Source organism: Suricata suricatta, chromosome 9 (assembly GCF_006229205.1).
Source record: "Suricata suricatta isolate VVHF042 chromosome 9, meerkat_22Aug2017_6uvM2_HiC, whole genome shotgun sequence".
In the NCBI taxonomy this organism is placed as follows: domain Eukaryota; kingdom Metazoa; phylum Chordata; class Mammalia; order Carnivora; family Herpestidae; genus Suricata; species Suricata suricatta.
Window position 1 is genome coordinate 109011875 of NC_043708.1, and position 24472 is coordinate 109036346.

A 24472-nucleotide genomic window follows, 5' to 3' on the forward strand; every position below is an offset into this window, starting at 1 on the left:
AGTGGCTCAGTAAGTTGAACATTCTACTCTTGATTTCAGCTCAGGTCATGAACTTGTAGTTTGTGGGATCAAGCCCGGCATGGGGCTCTGCGCAGATGGTGCGGAGCTTGCTTGAGATTCTCTCTCTCTCCCTTCCCCTGCTTGTGCTCTCTCTTTCTCTCTCTCAAAATAAATAAATAAACATTTGAGGAAAGAACAGGGGGAAAAAAGATATAGAACAGCTTAATCACCAGCAAAAATTCACCTTGACTTTGTAGTAAAGAACGTGGTATATGTTGGTGAATTTTCCACCTTCTACTTCCAATTGCTAGTAGTCGTTGATTGTTTTCTTCTTATAGTTCTGTCTCTTCCAGAATGTCATTTAAATGAATCATACATTATGTAACCTTTTGAATGGATTTTTTCATGTAGTATAATGTTTTTGAGATTTATCCATGTTGTTGTGTGTCTGAGTTTCTTTTTATTGAGTAGTATTTAATTGTATGTTTATACTGCAGTTCATTCATCCATTTACCAATTGAAGGACATTTGAGTTTTTGGCTTTTACAGATACAGCTGTGGGGGTAGAGGGAACCCCCAAAAAACTCCAAGAACCCCAAAACCAAAAACCAAATATGGCTGCTATAAACATTTGCCGAGAGGGTTTTGTGTGAACGTGTTTTTATTTCACTTGTCAAGTGCTTTGGAGTGGAATTGCTGGATAGCTTTATAAGTATATGTTTAGTCTTATTAGAAATTGCCAAACTGTTTTCCAAAGTAGGTTTGTATTTCCTTCTACAAAGTATGAATGTTCCTTATACCTATTAATGATTTGGGGAAATAGTTTCTCCTTTTTTATTTTCTGGAAGAGTTTCTGAGAATGGACTAATTTCATCCCACTTTTTTTTTTTAATGTTTTATTTATTTTTAATACAGAGAGAGACAGAGCATGAGAGGGGGAGGGGCAGAGAGAGAAGGAGACACAGAGCTGGAAGCAGGCTCCAGGCTCTGAGCTAGCTGTTAGCACGGAGCCTGATGCGGGGCTCGAACCCACGAACGTGAGATCTGACCTTTGCCGAAGCCGGAGGCTTAACCGACTGAGCCACCCAGACGCCCCACTAATTTCATCCTTAAACATTTGTTGGAATGTTTCTGTAAAGCCCTGTGGGCCTGGAGTTTTCTTTGTAGAAATGTTTTCAACAACAAATTCAATTTCTTTAATAGAGATGAGGCTAAACAGGTTACCTAGTTCTTCTTCTTTTTTTTTTTTTAAACATTTATTTATTTTTTTGAGAGAGACAGAGAGACAGAGTGTGAGTGGGTGAGGGGCAGAGAGTGAGGGAGACACAGAATCTGAAGCAGGCTCCAGGCTCTGAGCTGTCAGCACAGCACCCGATGTAGGCCTTGAACTCATGAGCTATGAGATCATGACCTGAGTCAAAGTCAAGACGCTCAACCAACTGAGCCACCCAGGTGCCCCCAGAATTTCATTATTTTTAAGGCTGAGTAACAGTCTATTGTATGTGTATCTCACATTTTGTTTATCCATTCTATCTCTTAATGGACACAGGTTGTTTCTAACTTTTGGCTGTTGTGAATAAATGCTGTAATGAACATTGGGGCACAAACTTCTGTTTGAGTCCCTGCTTTCATTCCTTTTGCGTATATATCTAGGAATGGAATTACTGCATCATATGGTAATTCTGTGGTTAGTTTTCTGAGGAAATGCCACACTGTCTTCCATAGCAGCCGCATGTGCAGAGGCTCTGGTTTCTCCACGTCCTTGCTAACACTGTTATTTTCTGCTGCTGCTTTTTTATTCTTTTAAAAATAGCTATCCTAGTGGATATGAAGTAAGATCTCATTGTAGTTGTGATTTCTATTTCCCTAATGATGAAGGCTGTTGGCCATCTCTTTTCACGTTCTTATTGGTCATTTGTACATGTTCATTGTAGAACTGTCTATTCAAATGCTCTGCCCATTTCTACATTGAGTTGTCTTTATTTGTTGAGGTTAAGCCTATTTTATAAATTTTGGTTTTCATAAAGATTTTTTTTTAAAGTTCATTTTGAGGGAGAGCAAGTGTGAGCGGGGTTAGGGCAGAGAGTGAGAATCAGAGGGCGGCTCCTTGCACTGTCAGCACAGAGCCTAGTGCAAGGCTTGATCTCATGAACTGCAAGATAATGACCTGAGCTGAAATCAAGAGTCCTCTGTTTAACCAACTGAGTCACTCAGGTGCCCCTATAAATTGTTTTTAAATCTTTTATTTTTTTGAGAGAGAGAGAGAGAGAGAGCGCGCGCGAGCGAGCATGCACAATGGGGGAGGGGCAGAGAGAGAGGGGAACAGAGGATCCTTTGTGGGCTCTGTGCTGATAGGCTGACAACATCAGGGCTGCTGTATGGCTCGAACTCATGGACTGTGAGATCATGACCTGAGCTGAAGCTGGACCCTCAACCGACTGAGCCACCCATGTGCCCCAATGTTAGGCCTATTTTAATAGTGATTGATTCTTGTCTTTTTTTTTTTCCTTTAAGAGATGTTTTCTTTGTTATTTCAGGATTTTATTAAAAAATTTGATTCAAAGAACCTTATTTAGCACCACTTAGTTTAAAAAAAGCCAAGACTTTTTCAACATTCTTTTCTCTCTAGTCTGAAAAGAAAGATTTAAAAGAATCAAGAGTTTACTGTTTATTTAATTTTGGAGATAAAGTTTTAGTAAGTATCATCCTCTTTTTCCTCTTCAGTAGGGTGTAGAAAACAAGAGTGATGAGTAAGTTATTTATATTTAAAAATCATCTGGGCACTCTTGTATGCAGAGAAATATGGTAGAATGATTTGACACAATACATTTGAGTAAAAGTTTGTCAATAAATACCAGGAACTTTAAAAGTTCAGGGGCGCCTGGTTTGCTCGGTCAGTTAAATGTCTGACTCTTGATCATCTCAGGTCATGATCTCACCTTCATGAGACTGAGCTCCTTGTTAGGCTTTGAACTGAGCGGAACTTGCCTGGGATTCTGCCTCTCCCTCTCTCTTGCCCCTCCCCTGCTGGTGCAAGTTGTCATTCTTTGTCAAAATAAATAAACTTTTTTTAAAAAGTTCATATTATTTAACTTAGTACTTCGTATCTAAGGCTCTGTTCAAATAAAGTATTCTCAACATATATATGATTTTTATAAAGCAAAGATAGTTCATTTCATTTTTTTAAATTTTTTTTAAATTTTTTTTTGATACAGAGAGAGACAGAGCATGAGTGGGGAGGGGCAGAGAGAGGGGGAGACCAGAATCCGAAGCAGGCTCCAGACTCTGAGCTAGCCGTCAGCACAGAGCCCGACGCAGGGCTCGAACCCACGACCATGAGATCATGACCTGAGCCGAAGTTGGAGGCTTAACTGACTGAGCCACCCAGGCGCCCCAAGATAGTTCATTTCAGAAGTATTCATCACAGGATTCATACTAGTGATTTATTGGAAACAACTTACACATTCAGCCATAAAACAAAGCTAAGTGATTATTCATGCAAATAAATACTAATCAGCAATTTAAATTAATTTTCATTTTTAAAAAGCAGGATTTAGGGGCGCCCGGGTAACCCAGTTGGCTGGGTGTCTGATTTCAGCTCAGATCTTGATCTTATGGTCCCGTCTGTGGGTTTGGGCCCTGCGTCGGTCTCTCTGCTGGCAGCTCAGAGCCTGGAGCCTGCTTTGGATTCTGTGTCTCCCTCTCTCTCTGCCCATCACCCACTCACATTCTGTCTCTGTCTCAAAAATAAATAAAACATTAAAAAAATTATTTTAAAACAGCAGGATTTAGGGGCACCCAACTGGCTCACTTGATTAGGTGTCCAGCTTTGGCTCAGGTCATGATCTCACAGTGCATGGATTTGAGCCCTGCATGGGGACCTCTGCTGTCAGCACAGAGCCTGCTTCAGATCTCTTGCCCTCCCACTGCTGGTGCTCTCTATCAAAAATAAGTACTCAGTTAAAAAAAAAAAAAAAAGGCAGGATTTAAAATTGTCTGTAGATAAATATCTCAAAGTGGACATATAAGAAGATTACGAAGAAATATGGTGAATTAATAACCATAATTATAAGAATTGTGAACATGTGGGTTTTTTTTATTGTTCCTTTATTTTTAAGATTTCTGTAGGATGTATTTTTCCTAATTTTCAATATTTTGATTATTTTTTAAGTAAGCTCTACACTCATTGTGGGCCTTGAACTCATGACCCCAAAATCAAGAGTTCCATCTCTACCACCTGAGCCAGCCATGTACTCTCAAGATTTTATTTAAGGTTTTTAAAAATTTTTTAAAGGTTTACTTGAGAGAGAGAGAGAGAACAGCATGTGTGAGTGGGGAAGGGGCAGAGAGAGAAGAGAGGGAGAATCCCAAGCAGGATTCTGATGCAGTGCTCGAACTCACGAACCATGAGATCATGACTTGAGCTGAAATCAAGAGTTGGACATTTAACTGAGCCACCCAGGTGCCCCGAATCTATTCTTAGTGTAAAATGTTTGAACCTTTCAAGAAAGCTAAAATACTCCTTAAATCATCATCTAGTCCAATGGTAATCATTTTCAATTTGTGCTTTATTTAAACTTTTAAACAGTATATGTGTATATGTGTTTATGTGTTTAGCAATGTAAGTATACAGGTTACTATCATGTGTTTTTAAAAAAAAATTTTTTTTTTCTGTTTATTTTTGAGAGGGAGAGAGAGACAGTGCAAGCAGGAGAGGGACAGAGGTGGGGGGGTGGGGCAGTACACAGAATCCAAAGCAAGTTCCAGGCTCTGAGCTGTCAGCACAGAGCCTGATGCGGGGCTTGAACTCATGGACCGTGAGATCATCACCTGAGCCGAAGTCGGATGCTTAACTGACTGAGCTACCCAGGCGCCCCACTATCATGTGTTTTATATTAATGGTAACTATCATATTTTTTGCTAGGTTGATATATCTTGGAGGGCTTTCCATGTTAGTAGGTCAAGATCACTTCATTATTCTTAAATATCCTAGTTCATAGTACAGATATATTACAGTTTCTTTCCCTTCGGTAAAATTTAAATTGTTTTTTAAGTTTTCACTATTTGGTATAATGGACATCTGAGGAAAAAAGTATGCACGTTAAAATCTTAATATTCTGCCAAGTTACTCCACAGCATGACTATATTTTTACTATTAACATGGAGTACCTACATCATATCTCTCCATGTTATTTTTATGATGTACACAAGATAATAGTAAGAAATGTGTAATACAAGATTGTAAGAGAGATGTGTTCATCTTTTTCAGACCTCGTTTTACCTGAGTTGCTTTCAGCAGTGAATAACAGAAAATCCGGTTCAGAGAGGCTTAAACAATAAGGAGCTTTTTCGGTTAACTTGGGTCTAGCAGTTCAGTGACATACGAAGTCCTAAATTCTTTCTGCCTCTCCACTCTGCTGTGCAGTGCCTGCTTTTTCCTGAAATTAAAGCTGCCAGTGGTATTCAGGATCCACTTTTCCAATGCCAGAGATACGGTCTGGCTTCCCATGGTTCTCCTTTAAAAATAAGAAAGGCCTTCTTTCCCCAGAGCTTAGGAATACTCTCTTCATTGGACCAGACTGATAGGGCTGCCAGTCTTGGACAAGCGAGATAGGATTACCAATGATTAGCTTAATCTAAGCTGCTGATCGGGAGTGAATTTTGAGTCCTGGGTGATCAGTGCCGGTTGCAGAGCCCGGACTCCTCCCTCCGGCCCTGTGTTTTAGAAATCAGCTGCTATGACTTTGCTTCTGTTTCTGTCATCTGTTCCATCTCCGTTGTTCTCTTTGGGTCTGTTCTGACTCTGCTTGTAGTGCTGCTACGGATTACTTCCCTTTTACTTTTCTTTGCCTTTTATGATAAAAACCTTTTATATAGTGTAAGTATCTGAATCACACATTTTACATTGTACAGGTTTGTGAAATGATTGTGAAGAATAGGATATCAGAAAATTGTTTGTTTTGTATAAAACTTGGTTTAATATGACTCAGTATTTTCTCTTGAATTCTGATATCAGATTGGGCTGCCAGTAAAGATGGTACAGTAAACTCAACTTTTGGCCACTCCTACTCCAGATTCAGAGCAATGAAGAATAGAAAATGTGAGTAGCAAAATTACACAGAGCCTACCCGAAGGAAAATTGTGGGCAAATAGACTATGAAAGAAAAAGGAAAGGATACTGGTTTTTATTTTAAAATACAAGTTTATGATTTTCTGATGAGAAAATCAATATAAGTTTCCATCATAGAAGTTTGGAAAGTATAAGAAAGTATAAAGAAAACAGGAAAAATACCAATCTTAAGATTTAATGCATTTTAAGTAGTAAAAATTTAAAGTAGTATTTTGAACAAAAAGCCTTCACATTTCACTGTGAAGTCCTTAGATGTCTTATTAGCCTGTAGTTCAGATATTCTCAGCCTTGGCGGTACTGACATTGGGGCACGATGAATTCCTTATTGTGGGAGCAGCTCCGTGTGTTGTAGATCTGTGCTGGCAGCGTCCCCAGCCTCTGGCTGGGGTTGGTGTGACAGCTGAACATCTCCAGAAGTTGCCATATGTCTCTGGGGTGCAAGATTGTTCCCAGTTGAGAACCACTGCTCTGGTTAAATAAATAGTACGACACTTGAAAGGAGAAGGAAGGTAGGACGTTAGTCACTTGACCATACAAGGAATGCACACAGAAGTTGGATTACCAAGCAGAAAGACTTCATCTGAACAAGCAGTAGTTGAAGGCATTTCGACAGAGAAGCTCTGTGTCTGGGTGTGGATGTCGTCCCCCCGACCACACCCGTCAGCCCGAGAGGCTCGTGTCCTGGTCTGACTCTAGTCTTGAGGGTAGTGAGTGCCAACTGTGAAAGGGGTAAACAGCTTCCTGTTTGGGATTTTTGTCCAGTTATATATGGACTTTTTCAAGAACAAGCAACTTCTTATTTGGAATTGTTTATCAGAATTACTTGATGGTTCTGAGAAAATAACACCCTACATGGGGCTACTCAGGTCCTCTTCATTTCTCCCTATGAATGACCTCAGGTGACTTTCTTCTGGCTTTCAGTTGACCTTATCCATCACTGAGGTGAGTGGATTGATTTGCTTCATGGGTATATTTCCTTTCTTAAAGGAAACTCCATTGGAGACCTTTTCCATTTCGGGGTGGCTGTAGCCCAGGATGAGTTTTGTCTACCACCTGAAGGAATATATTTACTTGTGAGAAACTTGATCTCAACTTGAGGTTTGCTTTCAGAGTCTTTTTTTAATAGAATTTTTTTTTTATTGTGGCAAGATACATGTAACCATTTTTAAGTGTACAATCGGTGGCATTAATTATATTCACTATGTTGTACAACTATCACTATCTATTTCAATACCTTTTTCATCACCCCAAATAGAAACTGTGTACCCATTAAATAATAACTCTCCAATTCCCCCTCACTTCTAACCCTTGGTAACCTCTGTTCTATTTTCTGTCTCTGAATTTGCCCCTTCTAGGTATTTCATGTAAGCAAAATCATTCAGTATTTGCCTGTTTGTGTCTTTCTTATATCACTTAGCATATTGTTCTCAAGGTTCATCCATGTTGTCCAGAGTTTCATTCCCTTTTAAGGCTGAATAATATTCCACTGTGTGTATATTACCACATTTTGTTTATCAGTTTATTTATTGATGGATATTTGGGTTGCTTCCATAGAGTATTTTTAAGGTGTCAGTAATTCTTAAGAATTTAAAGGTTGTGGAGGTTGGGAATGTTATAGATAATCTGGAAATAGGTCATTTCCTATACTATATATAATAATTTCATCTGTGGACTAATTACTATCGGCATATTTGGTTCTCAGTAATGATTTCATAGATACATGCTTAAAATGGTTTTTTATTGTTTGTTTATTTATTTATTTTAAGAGAGAGAGTCAGAGTGCAAGCAGGGGAGAGGTAGAGAGGGAGACACAGAATCTGAAGCAGGCTCCAGGCTCCAGGTTGTCAGCACAGAGGCCAATGCAAGGCTTGAACCCACAAATTGTGAGATCATGACTTGAGCCAAAGTTGGACACTCAACTGACTGGGCCACCCAGGTGCCCCCAGTAGATACATGCTTTTGACTTCATTAACACCTCTCCGTTTTTCTGTGTTTTAGTTCTTGTGTATAGAGAGTTACAGAATTAGAAGTAACTTCGATGTTGTCTGGTTTACATTCCGCATGGAATTGCTCTCACAGCATCTTTCACTGACAGTATCTCACGTCACTGTCTCTACTGGAACAGTGCATGCATTTTATTGATTTGCTTTTTGCTTTTTGTAGGGATAGTTCATCTTAATTGTCTCCGTGTATTCAACTCTGTTTCTTAGTCTACTGTAATCTGGCTTTTGCCCTACCATTGTGCTGATTCAATCGAGCAGAGCATTGGCCTCTTTTATATTGTGGTAAAATGTATAGAACATAAAATTTATCATTTTAACCATTTTTAAATGTACACTTTTGTGGCATTAAGTACATTCACATTGTTCTGCACCTGTCACCACCATCCATCTCCAAACTTTTCCATCTTCTCAAACTGAAACTTTATACCCATTAAACAATAACTCCCCATTACTCCCTCCCCCAGCACCTGGCAACCACCATTCTACTTTCCTTTTCCTTTTCTTTTTTCCCAGTTTTATTTTATTTATTTTATTTTAGAGAGAGAGCAAGAACACTAGTAGAGGGGAGGGGGGAGGGGGGGTGGGAGGAAAGGGGGATATCTCCAGCCAGGTTCCATGCTCAGTGCAGAGCTCTATCCCACTACCCTGGGTGCACAACCTGAGCCAAAATTAAGAGGTGCTCCGGGCACCTGGATGGCTCATCAGTTAAGTGTCCAACTTCGGCTCAGGTCATGATCTCGCGGTTTGTGAGTTTGAGCCCCGCGTTGGGCTCTGTGCTGACAGCTCAGAACCTGGAGCCTGCTTCTCAGTCTGTGTCTCCCCCTCTCTCTGCCCTTCCCCAGCTCATGCTGTCTCTCTATCAAAAATAAATAAACACTTAAAAAAAAAAAAGATGCTCAACTGACTGAGCCACCCAGGTGCCCCTTCCATTTTTATTGAAATATAATTGACATATAACATTGTGTTGATTTTAGGTATACAACATGAGGATTTGATAGATGTGTATATTGCAGAATGATACTGCAGTAAGTTTAGTTACCATCTGTCACCGCATATAATTTCAGAATTTTTGTGTGTGTTTGTGTGTGATGAGAACGTTCAGGCTCTCACCTCTTAGCAAGTTTCAGATCTGTTGTTTACTTGAGTCACCATGCTGTCCATCGCATCCCAGAACGTATTTATCTTATAACTGAAAGTTTGTGCCTTTTGAGTCCTTTTATGCTTTTTGCCCATCCTCCACTCCCACCTGAGATAACCACCAATCTGTACTCTGTGAGTTCAGTTTTTTAAGTTTTTGCATATCTTTGAGATCATGCAATATTTGTCTTCCTCTATGACTTTATTTGACTTACAGTACCTACAAGGTCAATCCATGTCGCAAATGGAAGACCTTTCCTTCTTTTTTATGGCTAAATAATATTTCTCTCTGTGGAGTGTGTGTGTGTGTGTGTATCACATTTTCTTTATCCAACACTGTTCTACTTTCTGTCTCTATAAATTTGCTTAGTCTAGGTGTACCTCATATGAGTGGAATCATACAGTGTTTGTCCTTTGTGTCTGGCTTATTATATTTAGCTTATATATTTGTGTCAAGGTTCATCCATGTTGTAGCAAATGTTGAAATTGTATTCCTTTTTAGGGATGAATAATATTCCATTGTATGTATCTACCACATTTTGTTTTTCCGTCCAGCTGCTGGTCTACATGTGAGCCGCTTCCGCCTTCTGGCTGTTGTCAGTAACACTGCTGTGAGCATGGTGGACAAGTGTCTGAGACCCTGCTTTTCTTTTTCATGTCCTCCCTCCCTCCTTTCCTTCCTTCCTTCGAGTCCAGCTTCTTATTGAATATGGTACAAATGAGGTTTAGTCAAATAGACGAAGCCCTGTTATCAGACTCCTGCTCGGCAGAGGCAGTAGTGGTGGAGGGGCAGGGTTTCCTGCTGGGGCGGGTCCACCCCCCTTTGACTGCAGATGAGGCTCCTATGTTGCCATCGCCAGAGCTTCTGCACACATAAGGCTGGTCAGAAAGGTGTCAGCACTTACTTTGGCTGCATTAATGAGAGCATTGATCTTATCTCTATAACTGTCACTTCATCACTGTGCAGGATGAGGGGCCAGGAGATGCAGGTGAAAGTGTCGGGCTGGCAGCTGGCGGCCAGGCTGTTCGCAGGATGAAGTGAGGGCTTTACCCCACTTGGAAGGACCAAGCACCTTAGCAGCAAATGCAGAAACAGGCTCCCTGCTTTCATTTCTTTCGGGTGTCTACTCAGAGTGGAGGTGCTGGACCATGTGGTATTGTTTGATTTTTTTTTAAGGAATAATGCTAACTTTTAAATGGAAGTCTAATAAGATCCACAAATCTTAAGTGCCCAGCTTTTGAATTTTTTGAAAGTTTGTTTGTTTAAAGAGACATAAGCAGAGAGAGAGGGAGAGAAAGAATCCCAAGCAGGCTCTGCACTGTCAGTACACGGAGTCTGATGTGGGGCTCAAACTCAAGGAACCCATGAGATCATGGCCTGAGCTGAAATCAGGAGTTGGATGCTTAACCAACTGAGCCACCCAGGCTCTCCCATTGAAGTTTGATAAATATATATAATTTTTCACCACCCAGAAAGTTTCCTCGTGCCCCTTTCCAATCAATCCTCACTTCAGTTCCCTAGAGGGAGCCATTCTGATTTCTGTCCCTATAAATTAATTTTCTGTGCTTGAGCTTCATACAGAGGGAATCCTATAATATGTACTATTTAGCTTTTGGTATCTTTTCCGTAGCATAGTATTTTTGAGATTCATCCATGTTGCTATAATGTATCAGTAGTTTTAAAAAAATTTTAAAAAGTATCATGTAATGTTCCATATATAAATGAATGTGCCATATTTTACCCATTCTCTTATTGATGAACATTTGTGTTGTTTCCAGATTTTGACTCCTATAAAAGCTTCCGTGAACATTTATTTACACATCGTTGTGTGTGTGTGCGGGGGGGAGGCAGGAGTTTTCAGTTCTCTACAGTAAGTACCTAAGGAATGGACTTGCTGGGTCATAAAGTGTGTATCTTAACTTGATAAGAGACTGCCAAAGTGGTTATGTGACTGTACTGTCCCACCAGCAGGTAGGAGCTTTCAGGTTTCCCTGAATTCTTCTGAACATTTGGTACTGTCAGTCTTTTTCATGTTAGACATGCTGGTAGATGTGTTGTAGTATCTTATTATGACTTTAATTTACATTGTCCTCATGACTAGTGATGCTGAACACTTTTTCATATGCTTACTGGTCATTTCTTTTGCGAAAGAAATTTTAAGACTTTTGCTTATTTAAAAAAAATTTAATTTTTTTTTTTTTTTTTTTTGATACTGAGAGAGACAGAGCATGAAAGGGGAGGGGCAGAGAGAGAAGGAGACACAGAACTGGAAGCAGGCTCCAGGCTCTGAGCTAGCTGTCAGCACAGAGCCCGACGCGGGGCTCGAACCCACGAATGTGAGATCTGACCTGAGCCGAAGCCGGAGGCTTAACCGACTGAGCCACCCAGGCGCCCCTTAAATTTATTTTTTAATGTTTATGTATTTTTTAGAGAGAGAGAGAGCGTGAACAGGGGAGGGACAGAGAGAGAGGGAGACACAGACTCTGAAGCAGGCTCCAGGCTCTGAGCTATTAGGACAGCACAGAACCTGACCTGGGGCTTGAACTCATGGACCGCAAAATCATGACCTGATCTGAAGTTGGATGCTTAATTGACTGATCTACCCAGGTGCTCCTTAACCTGCTCACTGCATTGAAGTTCTGCTGTTCTAAATTCTTAAGTGGTTTCCATGGTCCCTTGTTAGACCCTGTTAGACCTTGACTAATACAGAGCTCAGGTTGATAGTAAAAAAATCTTACATTTATGTTTGTTTCAAGATGTGTCATCTTTCTTTTCTTTTAATTTCAGTGTAATTAACATAGTGTTATGTTAATTGCAGGTATAAACTATAGTGATTGAACAATTCCATATATTACTCAGTGCTCAACAAAACAAGTGTACTCTTGGGGCACCTCGCTGGCTTATTTGGTTAAGTGTCTGACTTCGGCTCAGGTCATGATCTTGCAGTTTGTGAGTTTGAGCCCTGCAACAGGCACTGTGCTGTCAGTGTGGAGCCTGCTTTGGGTCTTCTGTCCCATTTTCTCTCTGCCTTTCTCCCACTGTCACTGGCTGGCTCTCAAAAATAAACATTTTAAGATATTTTTTTAAATGTTTTTATTTATTTTTGAGAGAGCGAGCAACAGCATAAGCAGGGGAGGGTCAGAGAGAGAGGGAGACACAGAATCCGAAGACAGGCTTCAGGCTCTGAGCTAGCTGTCAGCACAGAGCCTGACTCAGGACTTGAACCTATGAACCATGAGATCATGACCTGAGCCGAAGTCGGACGCTTAACTAACTGAGCCACCCAGGTGCCCCAAAAGTAAACATTAAAAAAAATTAAAAATATTTAGAGAGAGAGAGTGTGTGTGAGTGTGAGCAGGGGAGGGGCAGAGAGAGGGAGAGAGAGAATCCCAAGTGGGCTCTGTGCTGTCAGTGCAGAGCCTGATGTGGGGTTCTGTCTCATAAAAGATCATGACCTGAGCTAAAATCAAGAGTCAGATGCTTAACCAACTGAGCCACCCAGACATCCCAAGATAAATGTATTCTTAAGTCCCTTTCCCTTTTTCTCTTATTTCCTCATACCGCCCCCTTTGATACCATCCATTTGCTCTCATAGTTAAGAGTCTATTTTTTGGTTTGTCTTTTTTCCCCTTGGTTTTTCTTAAATTCCACATATGAGTGAAACAATATGGTATTCGTCTTTTTCTGACTGACTTATTTCACTTAGCATTATACTTTTTAGATCCATCTGTGTTACAAATGGTAAAATTTAATCTTTTTTTAAATGGCTGAGTAATATTTCATTGCATGTATATATACCAGATCTTCTTTATCCATTGATGGACACTTGGGCTGGTTTCATATCTTGGCTATTATAAATAATGCTGCCATAAATATAGAGATGCATAGCTCTTCAAAGTAGTCTTTTTGTATTCTTTGGGTAAATACCCAGTAGTGCAGTTATTGAATCATATGGTAGTTCTATTTTTAATTTTTGGAGGAACCTCCATACTGTCTCCCACAGTGGCTGCTCCGGTTTTCATTCCCACGAATAGCACATGAGGGTTCCAGATTCTCCACATCCTCACCAGCACTTGTTTTGTGGTTTTTTGTGTTGTTGATTCTGACAGGTGCGAAGTGGTATCTCACTGTGGCTTTGATTTGCATTTCCCTGATGATGACTGAAGTTAAGTATTTTTTCAAATGTTGGCCACATGTATGTCTTCTTTGGAGAAATGCCCATTTTTTAATTGGATTATTTCTTTGGTGTTGAGTTATATAAGTTCTTTGGAGTATTTTGAATACTGACCCATTGGATATGTCATTTGCAAATATCTTCTCCACTTCAGTAGGTTTTCTTTTGGTTTTGTTAATTTCCTTTGCTGTCCAGAAGCTTTTTTATTTTGATGTAGTGGGCAGTAGTTTCTTTTTACTTTTGTTTCCCTTACTTAGGGAGAAGACTTGTATCTTTTGATGTCCTAAATTAAGGTAGAAAAATGTTATGTCCTGTTATGTCCTGAAATTAACATTTATTGACTGGCCACTTTCAGATTTTTCATAGTCTTCTGGTGAAAATTATAGAGGGAAAAATGGAGGCCCAGAGAAATTAAATAACTTGCTCTAGGTCCCAGAGAAGGCTGGTATTGGATTAGGATGGGAATTCTACATATAAAAACCCTGTGCAATGTGTCTGCTTATCCAGGAAGAGATCCTTTACCAAGGAAGGGTTCATTTATGATGTACTTACTAAAGTCTTAGTTATTTTAGAAGATTTTTCAACTAAAAATTTAAAGCACAATAATTTTCTGCTCAGCTTTCATTTTTCTGGGATGTTATTCCCTAGCACTGATCAAAGTTTAAGATAAAAACTTGAGTTAGCCATTACTAAGAGACTTTGGCACTTAGGACAAATTACAGGGAGGAAGGATTCTTGTAATTGTCATGTTTATTTGGTTGTGTAATTGTTTAAGATAGAAGTCTGGTGTGCCCTTACAGAGGACAGAAAGAGGAGAGATGTCACAAAAGAGTAGAATGGGGGCAGGAGAAGAGAAGGGCCGAAGGAGTCTGGTTGCCAGGTTGCCAGCCTTCCGCCCCTGCTGCCTCAGTGATGGTGGAGGGGCAGGGTGGGAACCGGAGATGGGAACGAGTTGTTTGTGCAGCAGCTGAGAAGCGTTACCTTGTCTTCATCTAGTCAGCCGGCCACCTGACCTCTGGGTAATAGAGGCTCCTGAAGTATAGCACCAGAGATGACCACCTTACTCTGCTGTAACATAGAGGCGGCTCTACTTTGCCTTTACATGTCTATCTTTTTTTAGAGGATCTTTCACATAGGTAATTCTCATAATACTTGCGAAAGCATGTAAGAGCCAATGCCCCTGTTTGTAGGGGGAATTGGAGTGAGCAATGGTTTGGAATACAAGAAATTCAACTTACACATTTAAAGATAAAATTCTAACTGTAGACTCAAGACTTATAGACTCTAGGGATCTCTAAGGCATCCAGAATTCCCTCCTCTTTGAAAATAACTAATAACGCAGGTAATAAAAATAATAGCAATGACAGCTAACATCTCTGTAGGGCTTACTATATGCCAGAATTTGAACCTCTTTATATATATTGTTGTTCAGTCCTCACAACTCTGAGGATATTTTATTCCTTGACCTTCCTATTTAAGGGTAGGGTAACCCCTTATCATATACTCCTTGTCCTCTTCTCTGCTTTTGTAGAAAAATATCACTCCTGTAAAACTTACTTATATTACTATCTGTCCCTTCTACTAGCACTCTCTGACTTCCTGCAGCCTTGTTCCCACTGACGTAAGTAAGGCAGGAGGTCAATTTTTGAATTGTCAGTGCCTAAAATTGTACCTGGCACATGGTAGGTCCTCAGTAAATATTTGTTGAAGGAATGAATGAGTCTCTATTTTATAGATAAGGAAACTGTATATTTCCCAAGATCACAAAGCTAGTAATAGGACAATTATGGGGCAGTGAAATTCCAAAGTCTTTGAAGAAGCTAAAATTCTCTTAGCTTTTAGACAAACTGTATCTCTAGGAGTGTGAAATGACCTTTAAGACAAATTTGGTGGTGCCTTCCCTTCTTCTAATCCCTAGGACTCCATTTCATGGGCCTCTGGGCTCTTAAATTGTCTTGCAGATTGAATATTTTTTTTTCTACATTCATCAGGAAAAACAGAAAAAATTACTCTTCTTTTACTGTGAAGTTTTAAAAATAGAAAAACTCAGATTTGCATTTTGTGAATTTTGTCTATAGCCTAAAGCTGTAGAAGCAATGATACTTAGTCATATTTCAAACTCAGAGGGTTCAGAGTTTCCTTTCACTCTTTCCCTTCAGGGGCATGTGACAGAGGAATAGGCCACACAAATGAGACGTGGCCCAAGATGACTCAGTAAGCCACTTGCCCCAGAACTATTCATGGCGGTGTATTTCGTTACCCACTTGACATGTGTGCACGAGCACCCACACCCACACCCATCTCTAAACGTGGCAATCTGCATGTAGGAGATTTAATTCTGGAAGTGCTCAGGCAGAACACGAGAGGCTAAGATCTGACGATTGAAGGAGCTTGAGGAAAGAAGGAAGGAAACAGACGTCCTCGGAGAATCTCAAATAGGCCCCTGCTGACCGGAAGAAGGGCAGTCCCAGTCAGAGTGTGGGCTGTTGGAAGACGAAGAGTGTACTGCTGTTGAACACTTTATCTTTTATCCCTTTTGCCATATAAATCCATACCCATACTTTCTGTCACAATTTTATCTTAGAAATTCCATTGACATTCCCTGTTCTTAGGAAGGAGTAAGCAGTGTTACTTCATTATTATGTTCTGACACCATTAACTCGGTCACGGAAAACTTCTTTTCCTTCCAGTCATATTATGGACCTATAAGTATTAGCTTTTCCCTTGATGTAGCTTCTAACATTCTGGAACAGAATGATTACCAATAATTAGAAACCATTTCCATGTTGTTTCCTGTATTCTCTTTCTTACACATTTTTAAAAGGGAATATCTCAAATATATATTAAAATACATTAAGAAATACAAACATCCATGTACTCATTGGCCAGATTTAATAAACTAAAAAATTAGTTATGTATACTCTATAGAGATTTTTATTTATTTATTTATTTTTGAGAAATGAAAGCACTGATGAGCCGAAGTCTCCTTTTTAACTTTCCTCGCTCCCCCTTCCTTACGACTGTTCTAAGGTTGTTGTGAATCCTCTTTTTTTCATAGAAAAGTAATTTTTTAATTTTTACCCTTATTTTTAAACTTTTGAATTAAAAGGATAATAACTCATTTTATAGTTTATCATGAATCATTTTCAGTGGCTCAAATAGGTCTTTTTGGTCATTGTTGCCATCTCATTCCTGGGCAGCATTACAACGTTTACCTCGTTATTGCTAGGTCCATATTTAACTCTTTTTGGTCCTCCGATCTATCAGGTGGGATGTTAACGGTGTTGTGTATTTTTTTTGGTGTCGGTAACATTCCTGAAATATTCCTTAGAAATTTCTCCTATTCACCTTCAATAACCAGGGAGAGAGAGAAGTGACAAAGAACGATTTCCTCAGGCCAAGTTATCATTTGAGAAGCTGACACTCTAAGCCACAAAAACCGAGAGAAGCATATATTCAGTGTGTGATAGTAGGGCAAGTATCTCTAGTGTAAAAACCTGTACATTTCTGATCCACTGCGTTCTTATGGTCAACAGCATGAAGAATTTAATGTGATGCCGCAGTATGCTTATGGTTAAACATGAACACGAGGCTAAAGGAGAAAATCTAACAATGGCTGTGTTGTTTGTTTTGTCAAAATATGCTCCCCAGCTCAAGAGTTTCCTATTTTGGAGAAGCAGAACTGGCTGATACATCTTCACTATATCCGGAAGGATTATGAAGCATGCAAGGTGAGAGATTGTAATGACAGAGACCACGAGAGGCAGGCTTTGGGTAGACAACAGTCTGTCACACAGTTGTGGCTTTTAAATCCCACTAATAATGTATGAATTCCTGTCTCCCCACACTGTATATTGGTTAGCTTTTGCTAGGATAACGCTGCTTAACAACCTCAAAATTTCAGTGGATTCAAACAGCAGACATTTAATTATTGCTCATGGGCCTTCAGATTGGCTATGGGTTGGCTGGGGGTCAGTTTCATGTGTGACCATGTGTCTTCTTTTTCAAGACCAGGGGGAAGGAAGAGCCACTCTCTGGGACTTGTTGGTCTCATGGTGGAATGCAAATGTTTAACACAGAGTAGTATGTAACTTCCTTATCTCTGGATAGGTGAGAAGTGATATTTCATTGAGTTTTGTAATTCTCTAATGGTGAACTTGATCATCATTTGTATATTTAAAAACTATTTGTATTTCCTTTTTCCCTAAACTGTATCTTTGGTAACATATTACACATGTTACATACTTGTTGACAGACAGTGGTATTACCGTGTAAAATATACCCTTGAACCTGTCGTTGTGGCATTTGGAACTTTGCAGTGCTTCTGGGTTGTAACTTAACATCATTTGTGCCTATGGCAATGCACAGACCCAGCAGCGGTGAGTACCAGTATGGGTCTTAAAGGGGTTCTTTCTTTCCTTTTGTGATATTATCTATTTCTTGTTTCCCTTTTCCTTTTTTGTTTTATTTTGAGAGAAAGAGCGAGCAGGGGAGGGGAAAGAGAGAGGGAGAGAGAATTCCTCGCAGATTGCAGTGCAGAGCCTAACCTGGGGGTCGATCTCATGAACTGTGAGATCCTGACCTGAGCTCAAATCAGGAGTCAGACGCTTACCTGACTGAGCTACCCCGGCGTTGCCCCTTTTCCTTTTTTTGACAACTTTCTCCATTTCCTGTGGTTGGCCTCTCTTCCTTGCTTGTGTCTGAAGCGCTGGAGATGTTCCTGAGTCCTGTCCTTGGCCGCTTTCTCAGCTCATCTCACACACGTCTTCCTGATCTTCAAACCAATCTGATACCTGCTCATGCTTCACAAGCATTTCAAATTCAGCTTTTCTGTAGCTGAATTTATCAGCTTTCCTCCAAACCTATTCCTTCTCTTGTACCCTGTCTCAGGTACCCATATGTCTGTGTCAGAATCCCCTGACCCATTTTTCCTAATATGATATAGATAATCATTAAGTTCTGGTGACCCATGTCTACTGTCCCTTGAAATTGTCCATTTTATTCCCTCTTTAGTTAATTCCCATCATTTTTGTTTAGATTACCACAAGAATTCTTATACCAATCTTGCCTCCTTTCTTTCTGTTTTCATCAGTGCTCCCCAAATGACTTTTCTATGGAGCAAACTGCATCAGGTTACTTCCTGTTTAAAACTTACCAGGATTCTCCCCTTGCTCTCAACTTTTTTAGCGCGGTGTTTGAGGCCCTTCTCTCTCGGACTCTCTCCGTCATCTCGGCTTCTCCTTCACCCCCTGCCAACACAGGATTTGAAGCTGTTTGCTCCGGAAAGCCTTCCTTGATTCTCTGAGTTAGACTCAGGCGCTTGTTCTTGGCGCTCATGTAGCATCCTGAACTTCACCTGTCCAAGGAGGAAGGTAGAGCCTGTGTTTGCTAATCAGTGAGCCCCTCGCACCTGCACTGGTACCTGGAACTCTTTGTTTCCCTTAGCTTGCCTAGTTAGATTCTAGATAGGGGTTACCAGACTTTTTCTGTGGGGGCCAGATGTTAAATATTTTGGACTTTGTCAGCCACAGTCTCTATTTTGTATTCTTCATCTCTTGTTTTTTCATAACCCTTTGAAAATAGGAAAAATACTTTTAACTTGAGAGCAGTACAAAAATAAACCATTTGGCTCGGATTTGGCCTGTGGGCCATAGTTTGCTAACCCTGTTCTACAATAAGTAACCATAAGAGAGTTGAGATTTAAAAAATCTGAACATTATTAGTAATTATTCGTATACTAGACTTCTTACACGTGTTTCTTGTCCGCCTCTACTTTTCTTACACTTCAGGACAGTAGGGCGCCTGGGCAGCTCAGTTGGTTAAGTGTCTGACTTCAGCTCAGGTCATGTTCTCACAGTTTGTGGGTTTGAGCCCTGCGTCAGGCTCTGTGCTGACAGCTCAGATCCTGGGACCTGCTTCTGTGTCTCCCTCTCTCTCTGCCCGTCCCTGACTTGCACTTTTTCTCTCTCTCAAAAATAAACAAACATAAAAAAAAAACACCCTGAAAAACAAAACAAAAAAACCCCACTCCAGGATAATGAACTATGACTTCGAAGTATTTTTCTTTCCCTTTCAGGCTGTTATCAAAGAGCAGCTTCAGGTGACTCAGGGGCTATGTGAATATGCTATCTATGTCCAAGGTAAGACGTATTTCTTCTCTTCTTGCTAGAGAAATGCATTCTTGGCCTAGGTTCATAAAGGAGAACAAGCAACTTATGAAACACTTTAGATTGTTCTACAAAGGTCTTATTCAGTATTATGCTTTTTGAAATCAGAACATAATTCTTATGCTGGATTTGACCTCAGAAATGACTAGTTCTGTTAAAAAAAATTTGCTGCCGTCCTTTGACCCTTCTCCAGTGTCTAGCTGCTGTTTTCAGAATGGATGTTAGGGTCCCTGCCCCAGGCAGCAGCTTCAAGTCCAGAAGGGGCTTTTGGACTAGTCCCTTGAATCAGGCTACAGGAGATGATGGAAGCCTTGAGGATTTTTTATAAGGGCGTTAGGACGAAGCGAAGAAGCCTAGAGGTGTACACGATAAAGCGGAGTAGTGAAATTGATCAGAAACCAAGTACAGGAACCGCCGTCTGAAGTTTTACTCTTGGGCATCCTTAGTTTTTCTAGGGACTTTCCTTCCTGAGTCTTCTGTATAAATGAATGGTTTTGTTTACCACTCAGTGGATTGATAGTCTTCAGATTAATATGTAATTTTATGACATGATTGGCAGGACCCTTGACACATCTAGGGCATCATGGCAAGAAAAGTGCTCTTTTATTCCTAGGATTGCAAGTGCCAGACTCGAGTGCTTCAAATACTTAAACATGAAAATTCCTCTGAAAACTCAGGCCTGAGAAAAATGACTGATTTCGATTGCTATACTGAATCCGTTGCTGTATTCCGGTTGTCATACTGAAAATTAAGTCTGAAATATCAGTGCATTCTGGGCCCGAATCTCCTTGATTGCGCTTGTCCTGTCTGGGTGTACTCTGGAAACTACTAGAGGGAAGTCTGAGTTACTGTGATAGGGTTTTTGATGGGGAAGCCCAGGAATGTTCTTATTATAAAGAATTTGTGGGATAACTTGCAAGGCACCTGATTGTCTGCATGGTGGGTATGGGCAGTGGAGGGGTAGGTAGGTTTGAGATACCTTATTTAAAAAGACTTTAGATTGTCAGCAACTTAACTACTTCTTTCAGCCTACCCGAGGTCATAGCTGATTATATTAAAGAGTGTTATCCAAAGGATTTCTTTGATATGATTTCTTATGTCTCTCTTCTTCAGTTTTTCTGATACCAGACTCTGTTCTTCTGAGGATGTGATGAGTTTTTTCTGTATTTTCTATCCTTGGCAGCATTAATATTTCGCCTGGAAGGAAACATCCAAGAATCCCTAGAACTCTTTCAGACGTGTGTTGCTCTCAGCCCTCAGTGTGCTGATAACCTCAAGCAGGTGGCCAGATCGTTGTGAGTACCTGCTGCCTCAGAAGCCCTGGGCACTCCCAGAGAACGACGTAAAATGCATTCTCAGGCAGAGCCTGCTTCTGACAGCTCAACAGCCTGATATGTAGAGGGCGAGCGGCTTAGTAGGTATGCTGGGCTCGCCTTTGAAGAGTGGTTTCATTTTGAAACTTGAGAAAATAAGTCAACAAGTATAAAAGAATTGAGTATTTCAAACATTGTACAGTCTAGTTTGATGGAGAAAACCGATACTGTGTGTCATATAAATAGGGACATCTTGTGTCCTGAAGTCCCCTAATCTCATTGGCAACCTGTGGAATGTTTTTCATCTACTGTTCCAACACTTGGTAGAATACTTGACATAGTAAGTTTCAGTATGTGTTTGTTGAGTGAATGCCCTAATTGTTCCTCAATGCAAGAAATTTCCAGAGTCTGTTTTGCTTTTTTTTTTTTTTAATGTTTACTGATTTTTGAGAGAGACAGAGCACAAGTTGGGGAGGGGCAGAGAGGGAGGGAGACACAGAATCCAAAGCAGCTTCCAGGCTTAGCTGTCAGCACAGAGCCCAACGCAGGGCTCAAACTCACAAACTGTGAGATCAAGACCTGAGCTGAAGTCAGATGCTTAATTGGCTGATCCACCCAGGCGCCCCGACCTCCACAGTCTTTCTAAGCTGATGGGTACACTGTTTTTCTACTCCGGAGCTATAAAGTGTCCCATGGGGCTCCTGTCCCCGCTTTCTTACCTATCTTGTCATCCATGCTTGCACTCTCTTTGCATAGAGCCCTGTTTATTGTTGCCTCCCTCCAGAATTGTGATCCAGTGTCAAGGAAGGAGATTTAGTCTTGGAAGGGAAGGTATGTCCCTAACAGAGGGTGAGGATAAATAGTGGCAGTTCCTGTTAATTGATGAATATATACTTTGTTTCTTTTTTGTTTTGTGTGTATAGTACATTGTGGAAAATGAATTACAGAAGACTTTCCCTAAAACTGGTGTAGAATGAGAGCAGGACCCTGGAACAGCTGCCAGTGCAGTCACTACCAAAAGGGCTTCTGTTAACTGATGTAGCCCAGCCTTGCTGGCCAGAACAGCAGAGCCAGTGACAGGGCAGGGGCTTCCAGATTTCTCTGCTGGCGGGAATATGAATCAGATGAGGGGCTAGTGGAGTTAGTCCGGTAAAAGCTTTTAGTTGACACTTACAGAAAATGTATTTCTCCCACAGATTTCTTTTGGGAAAACATAAAGCTGCCATTGAAGTTTATAATGAAGCCGCTAAACTTAACCAGAAAGATTGGGTAAGTAGAGAGCTGTAAAGTTCTTTGTTATTAGTGACCTGCTGATGGTTCCATTTGTCCTGTGTCTGTCTTTTGTTATTTTTACTGAATTCCTACATGCCCAAAATGCCTTTATTTTATCCTCACACTCGATTGGTGATTTAGTGAAGTATGAGATTAGAAGCCATGTTTCCTCATGACTTAGCAGACATTGCTGCATGGTTTCTGGGGTCGGTTAACTGGTCTGATACTTGCTGGTCACTCCACTTTCCTCTCAGGAAGCTTCGAGGTCTTTTTCTTCATCACTGGCGTTCTGAAATATCAGTAATGCTTGTCTAGAAGTGTTACCCCCATCCCCATCTGTGGGCACTAAGTTTTGGCTTTCCCTCTGAAGATCCTTACCCTGTTTTGGGTCAAGGACATTTTCTTTGAGTAGTTCTTTGATTTTCTTCTCCTCCATTGTCTCTCTGTATCTGTTAGGGATTGTACCTGCAACAGAAATTTTGACTAAACATTGGCTTTGTCAGCTAGGGGTTTCTTTCTTTCTCATGAAATATATCCAGGTAAGTAGTTGCCAACATTGACTGGGTGGTTCAAAGATGTCAAGGCTGAGGCTGCTTCTTCATGGTCACAAGACATCTGCATTTCCAACATCACATCATCATGCCAGGCAGGGAGAAAAAAGAAGGAATGAAGAGAAAAAGACATATCCTGTATTAGGAAGCACAGCTTTCCCAGAAATCCCTGATAGACTGCCACTTGTGTCATATCAACTACCCCCCTTCATAAAAAACAATTTTTTTAATGTTTTATTTATCTGAGAGAGAGAGAGAGAGAGAGAGAGAGAGAGATAGCGTGAGCAGGGATGAATCAGAGAGAGAGGGAGACACAGAATCCGAAGCAGGCTCCAGGCTCTGAGCTGTCAGCACAGAGCCCGACACAGGGCTCAAACCCACGAACTGTAAGATCGTGACTGGAGCCAAAGTCAGACGCTTAACTGACTGAGATACCCAGGCGCCCCATCAACTACCCCCCTTTTAAGCAAGGCTTGGAAATGTTTTTTCATTGGACACATTGACACTCTGAACAAAATTAGGGTCTGTTAGTAAGGAAAATGATGAGCATGGGTATTAACAAGCAGCATCTGCCACACTGTTTTCCACTGTATTAAACATGTTCTGTACTGTTATTTGTCTCTTTACTTGCATCTCACATATTCCCCCCTTTTGTCTTTCTGCTGTACATTCAGGGACATTTCCTGAATCCTGTCCTCCACATCATTTTTATTGTTAGCTATTCACATTCTGTTATTATCCTACCCATTCAGTTATTTTTTATGTCAGTAATTATATTTTTAATTTCCAAGAACTTTGTCTTTTGTCTTCTTGCAATAGCTTCTCCAGGTCTCTGACTCTTGAAGTTTTGTTCTGCTTTCCTGAATTACCTTTTGCTTCTTCTCTTTATTTTGGTTCTTCTTTCTCTTGCTGTTGGTTCTCTCCCCAGCATCTGATGATTCTTGGAAAGACATGTATGTGTGAAGGATTAGATTGATTTGTACACAGAACTAGCATGGATTTCCTCTGCAGTTCCTATGGCACCGTTATTTTTGAAAACTTCTGGTTTGTTGGTCACTTCCATAGGTCTGAAGACAGATGCCACCAAGCATTTTATAGCTAAAGGCCCATCTGAAGCTACAGATGAAGAAGAATTCATTTACTCCTTCATCTAGTCATTCTTTCAACACATGAGTGTCTCTGCCACGTGCCAGACACTGGGCTGGGTCTCAGACGCAAAGCTGGATTCGTGGGTTATGGGACAATCAACTAAATCAACTAAATAGGAAGTACAGGAAGGAAGAGAGGAGGACGATAATCAATCAGAGCTAAATCCTTTCTTTAATGATTTCTTAATCAGTCAAGTGAAACTTGATGAGTTTTCGCTTCTGGTAGGGCATCTAAATTGAGATGTGTCCAGTGCATGGCTGCATTTAGAAATCTGAAGCTCCTGTGTTCTGGGCTAGAGATGTACCTTTTGGAGTCAAGAGTATAAGGGAATGATGAAAACCATGAAATTGGATGAGATCCCTCTTCAGTGAGCTGAGGGTGGAACCCAGGGAAAAGTGTTGAAGGGCTGAGCTGAAGGAGGAAGATAGGAAGTGAAACAGGAGAGGGTCTGTCAATGTGTCCAGTTGGTTGAAAGAGCTCGTTTGTTATGACTGACTGACTCCCTTGGGATGACCGTTCCATTGGCCCCAGTAGAGGAGGCCGTCCCCGAGCTGCCCTCTGTGCCCTGCTTGCTT

General features: G+C 40.6%; 1 protein-coding gene across 8 annotated transcripts in view; it reads left to right on the plus strand.

Annotated features, from left to right (window-relative positions):
* Nucleotides 1-24472, plus strand: part of BBS4 (Bardet-Biedl syndrome 4) — a 54513-nt gene that overhangs the window by 7702 nt on the left and 22339 nt on the right. For 6 of the 8 annotated variants that reach the window (XR_003912936.1, XM_029950606.1, XM_029950610.1 and 3 more), the window contains exons 3-7: nucleotides 6017-6100; nucleotides 17097-17176; nucleotides 19522-19585; nucleotides 20796-20907; nucleotides 22122-22194. Coding sequence is in view for 7 of the 8 variants with exons in the window: in XM_029950606.1 (XP_029806466.1) it covers nucleotides 6017-6100; nucleotides 17097-17176; nucleotides 19522-19585; nucleotides 20796-20907; nucleotides 22122-22194 (413 nt within the window). In the remaining variant the exon portion in view is untranslated. The remainder of the gene's footprint in view (nucleotides 1-6016; nucleotides 6101-17096; nucleotides 17177-19521; nucleotides 19586-20795; nucleotides 20908-22121; nucleotides 22195-24472) is intronic. The other 2 variants (XM_029950609.1, XM_029950607.1) reach the window with 1 other exon arrangement.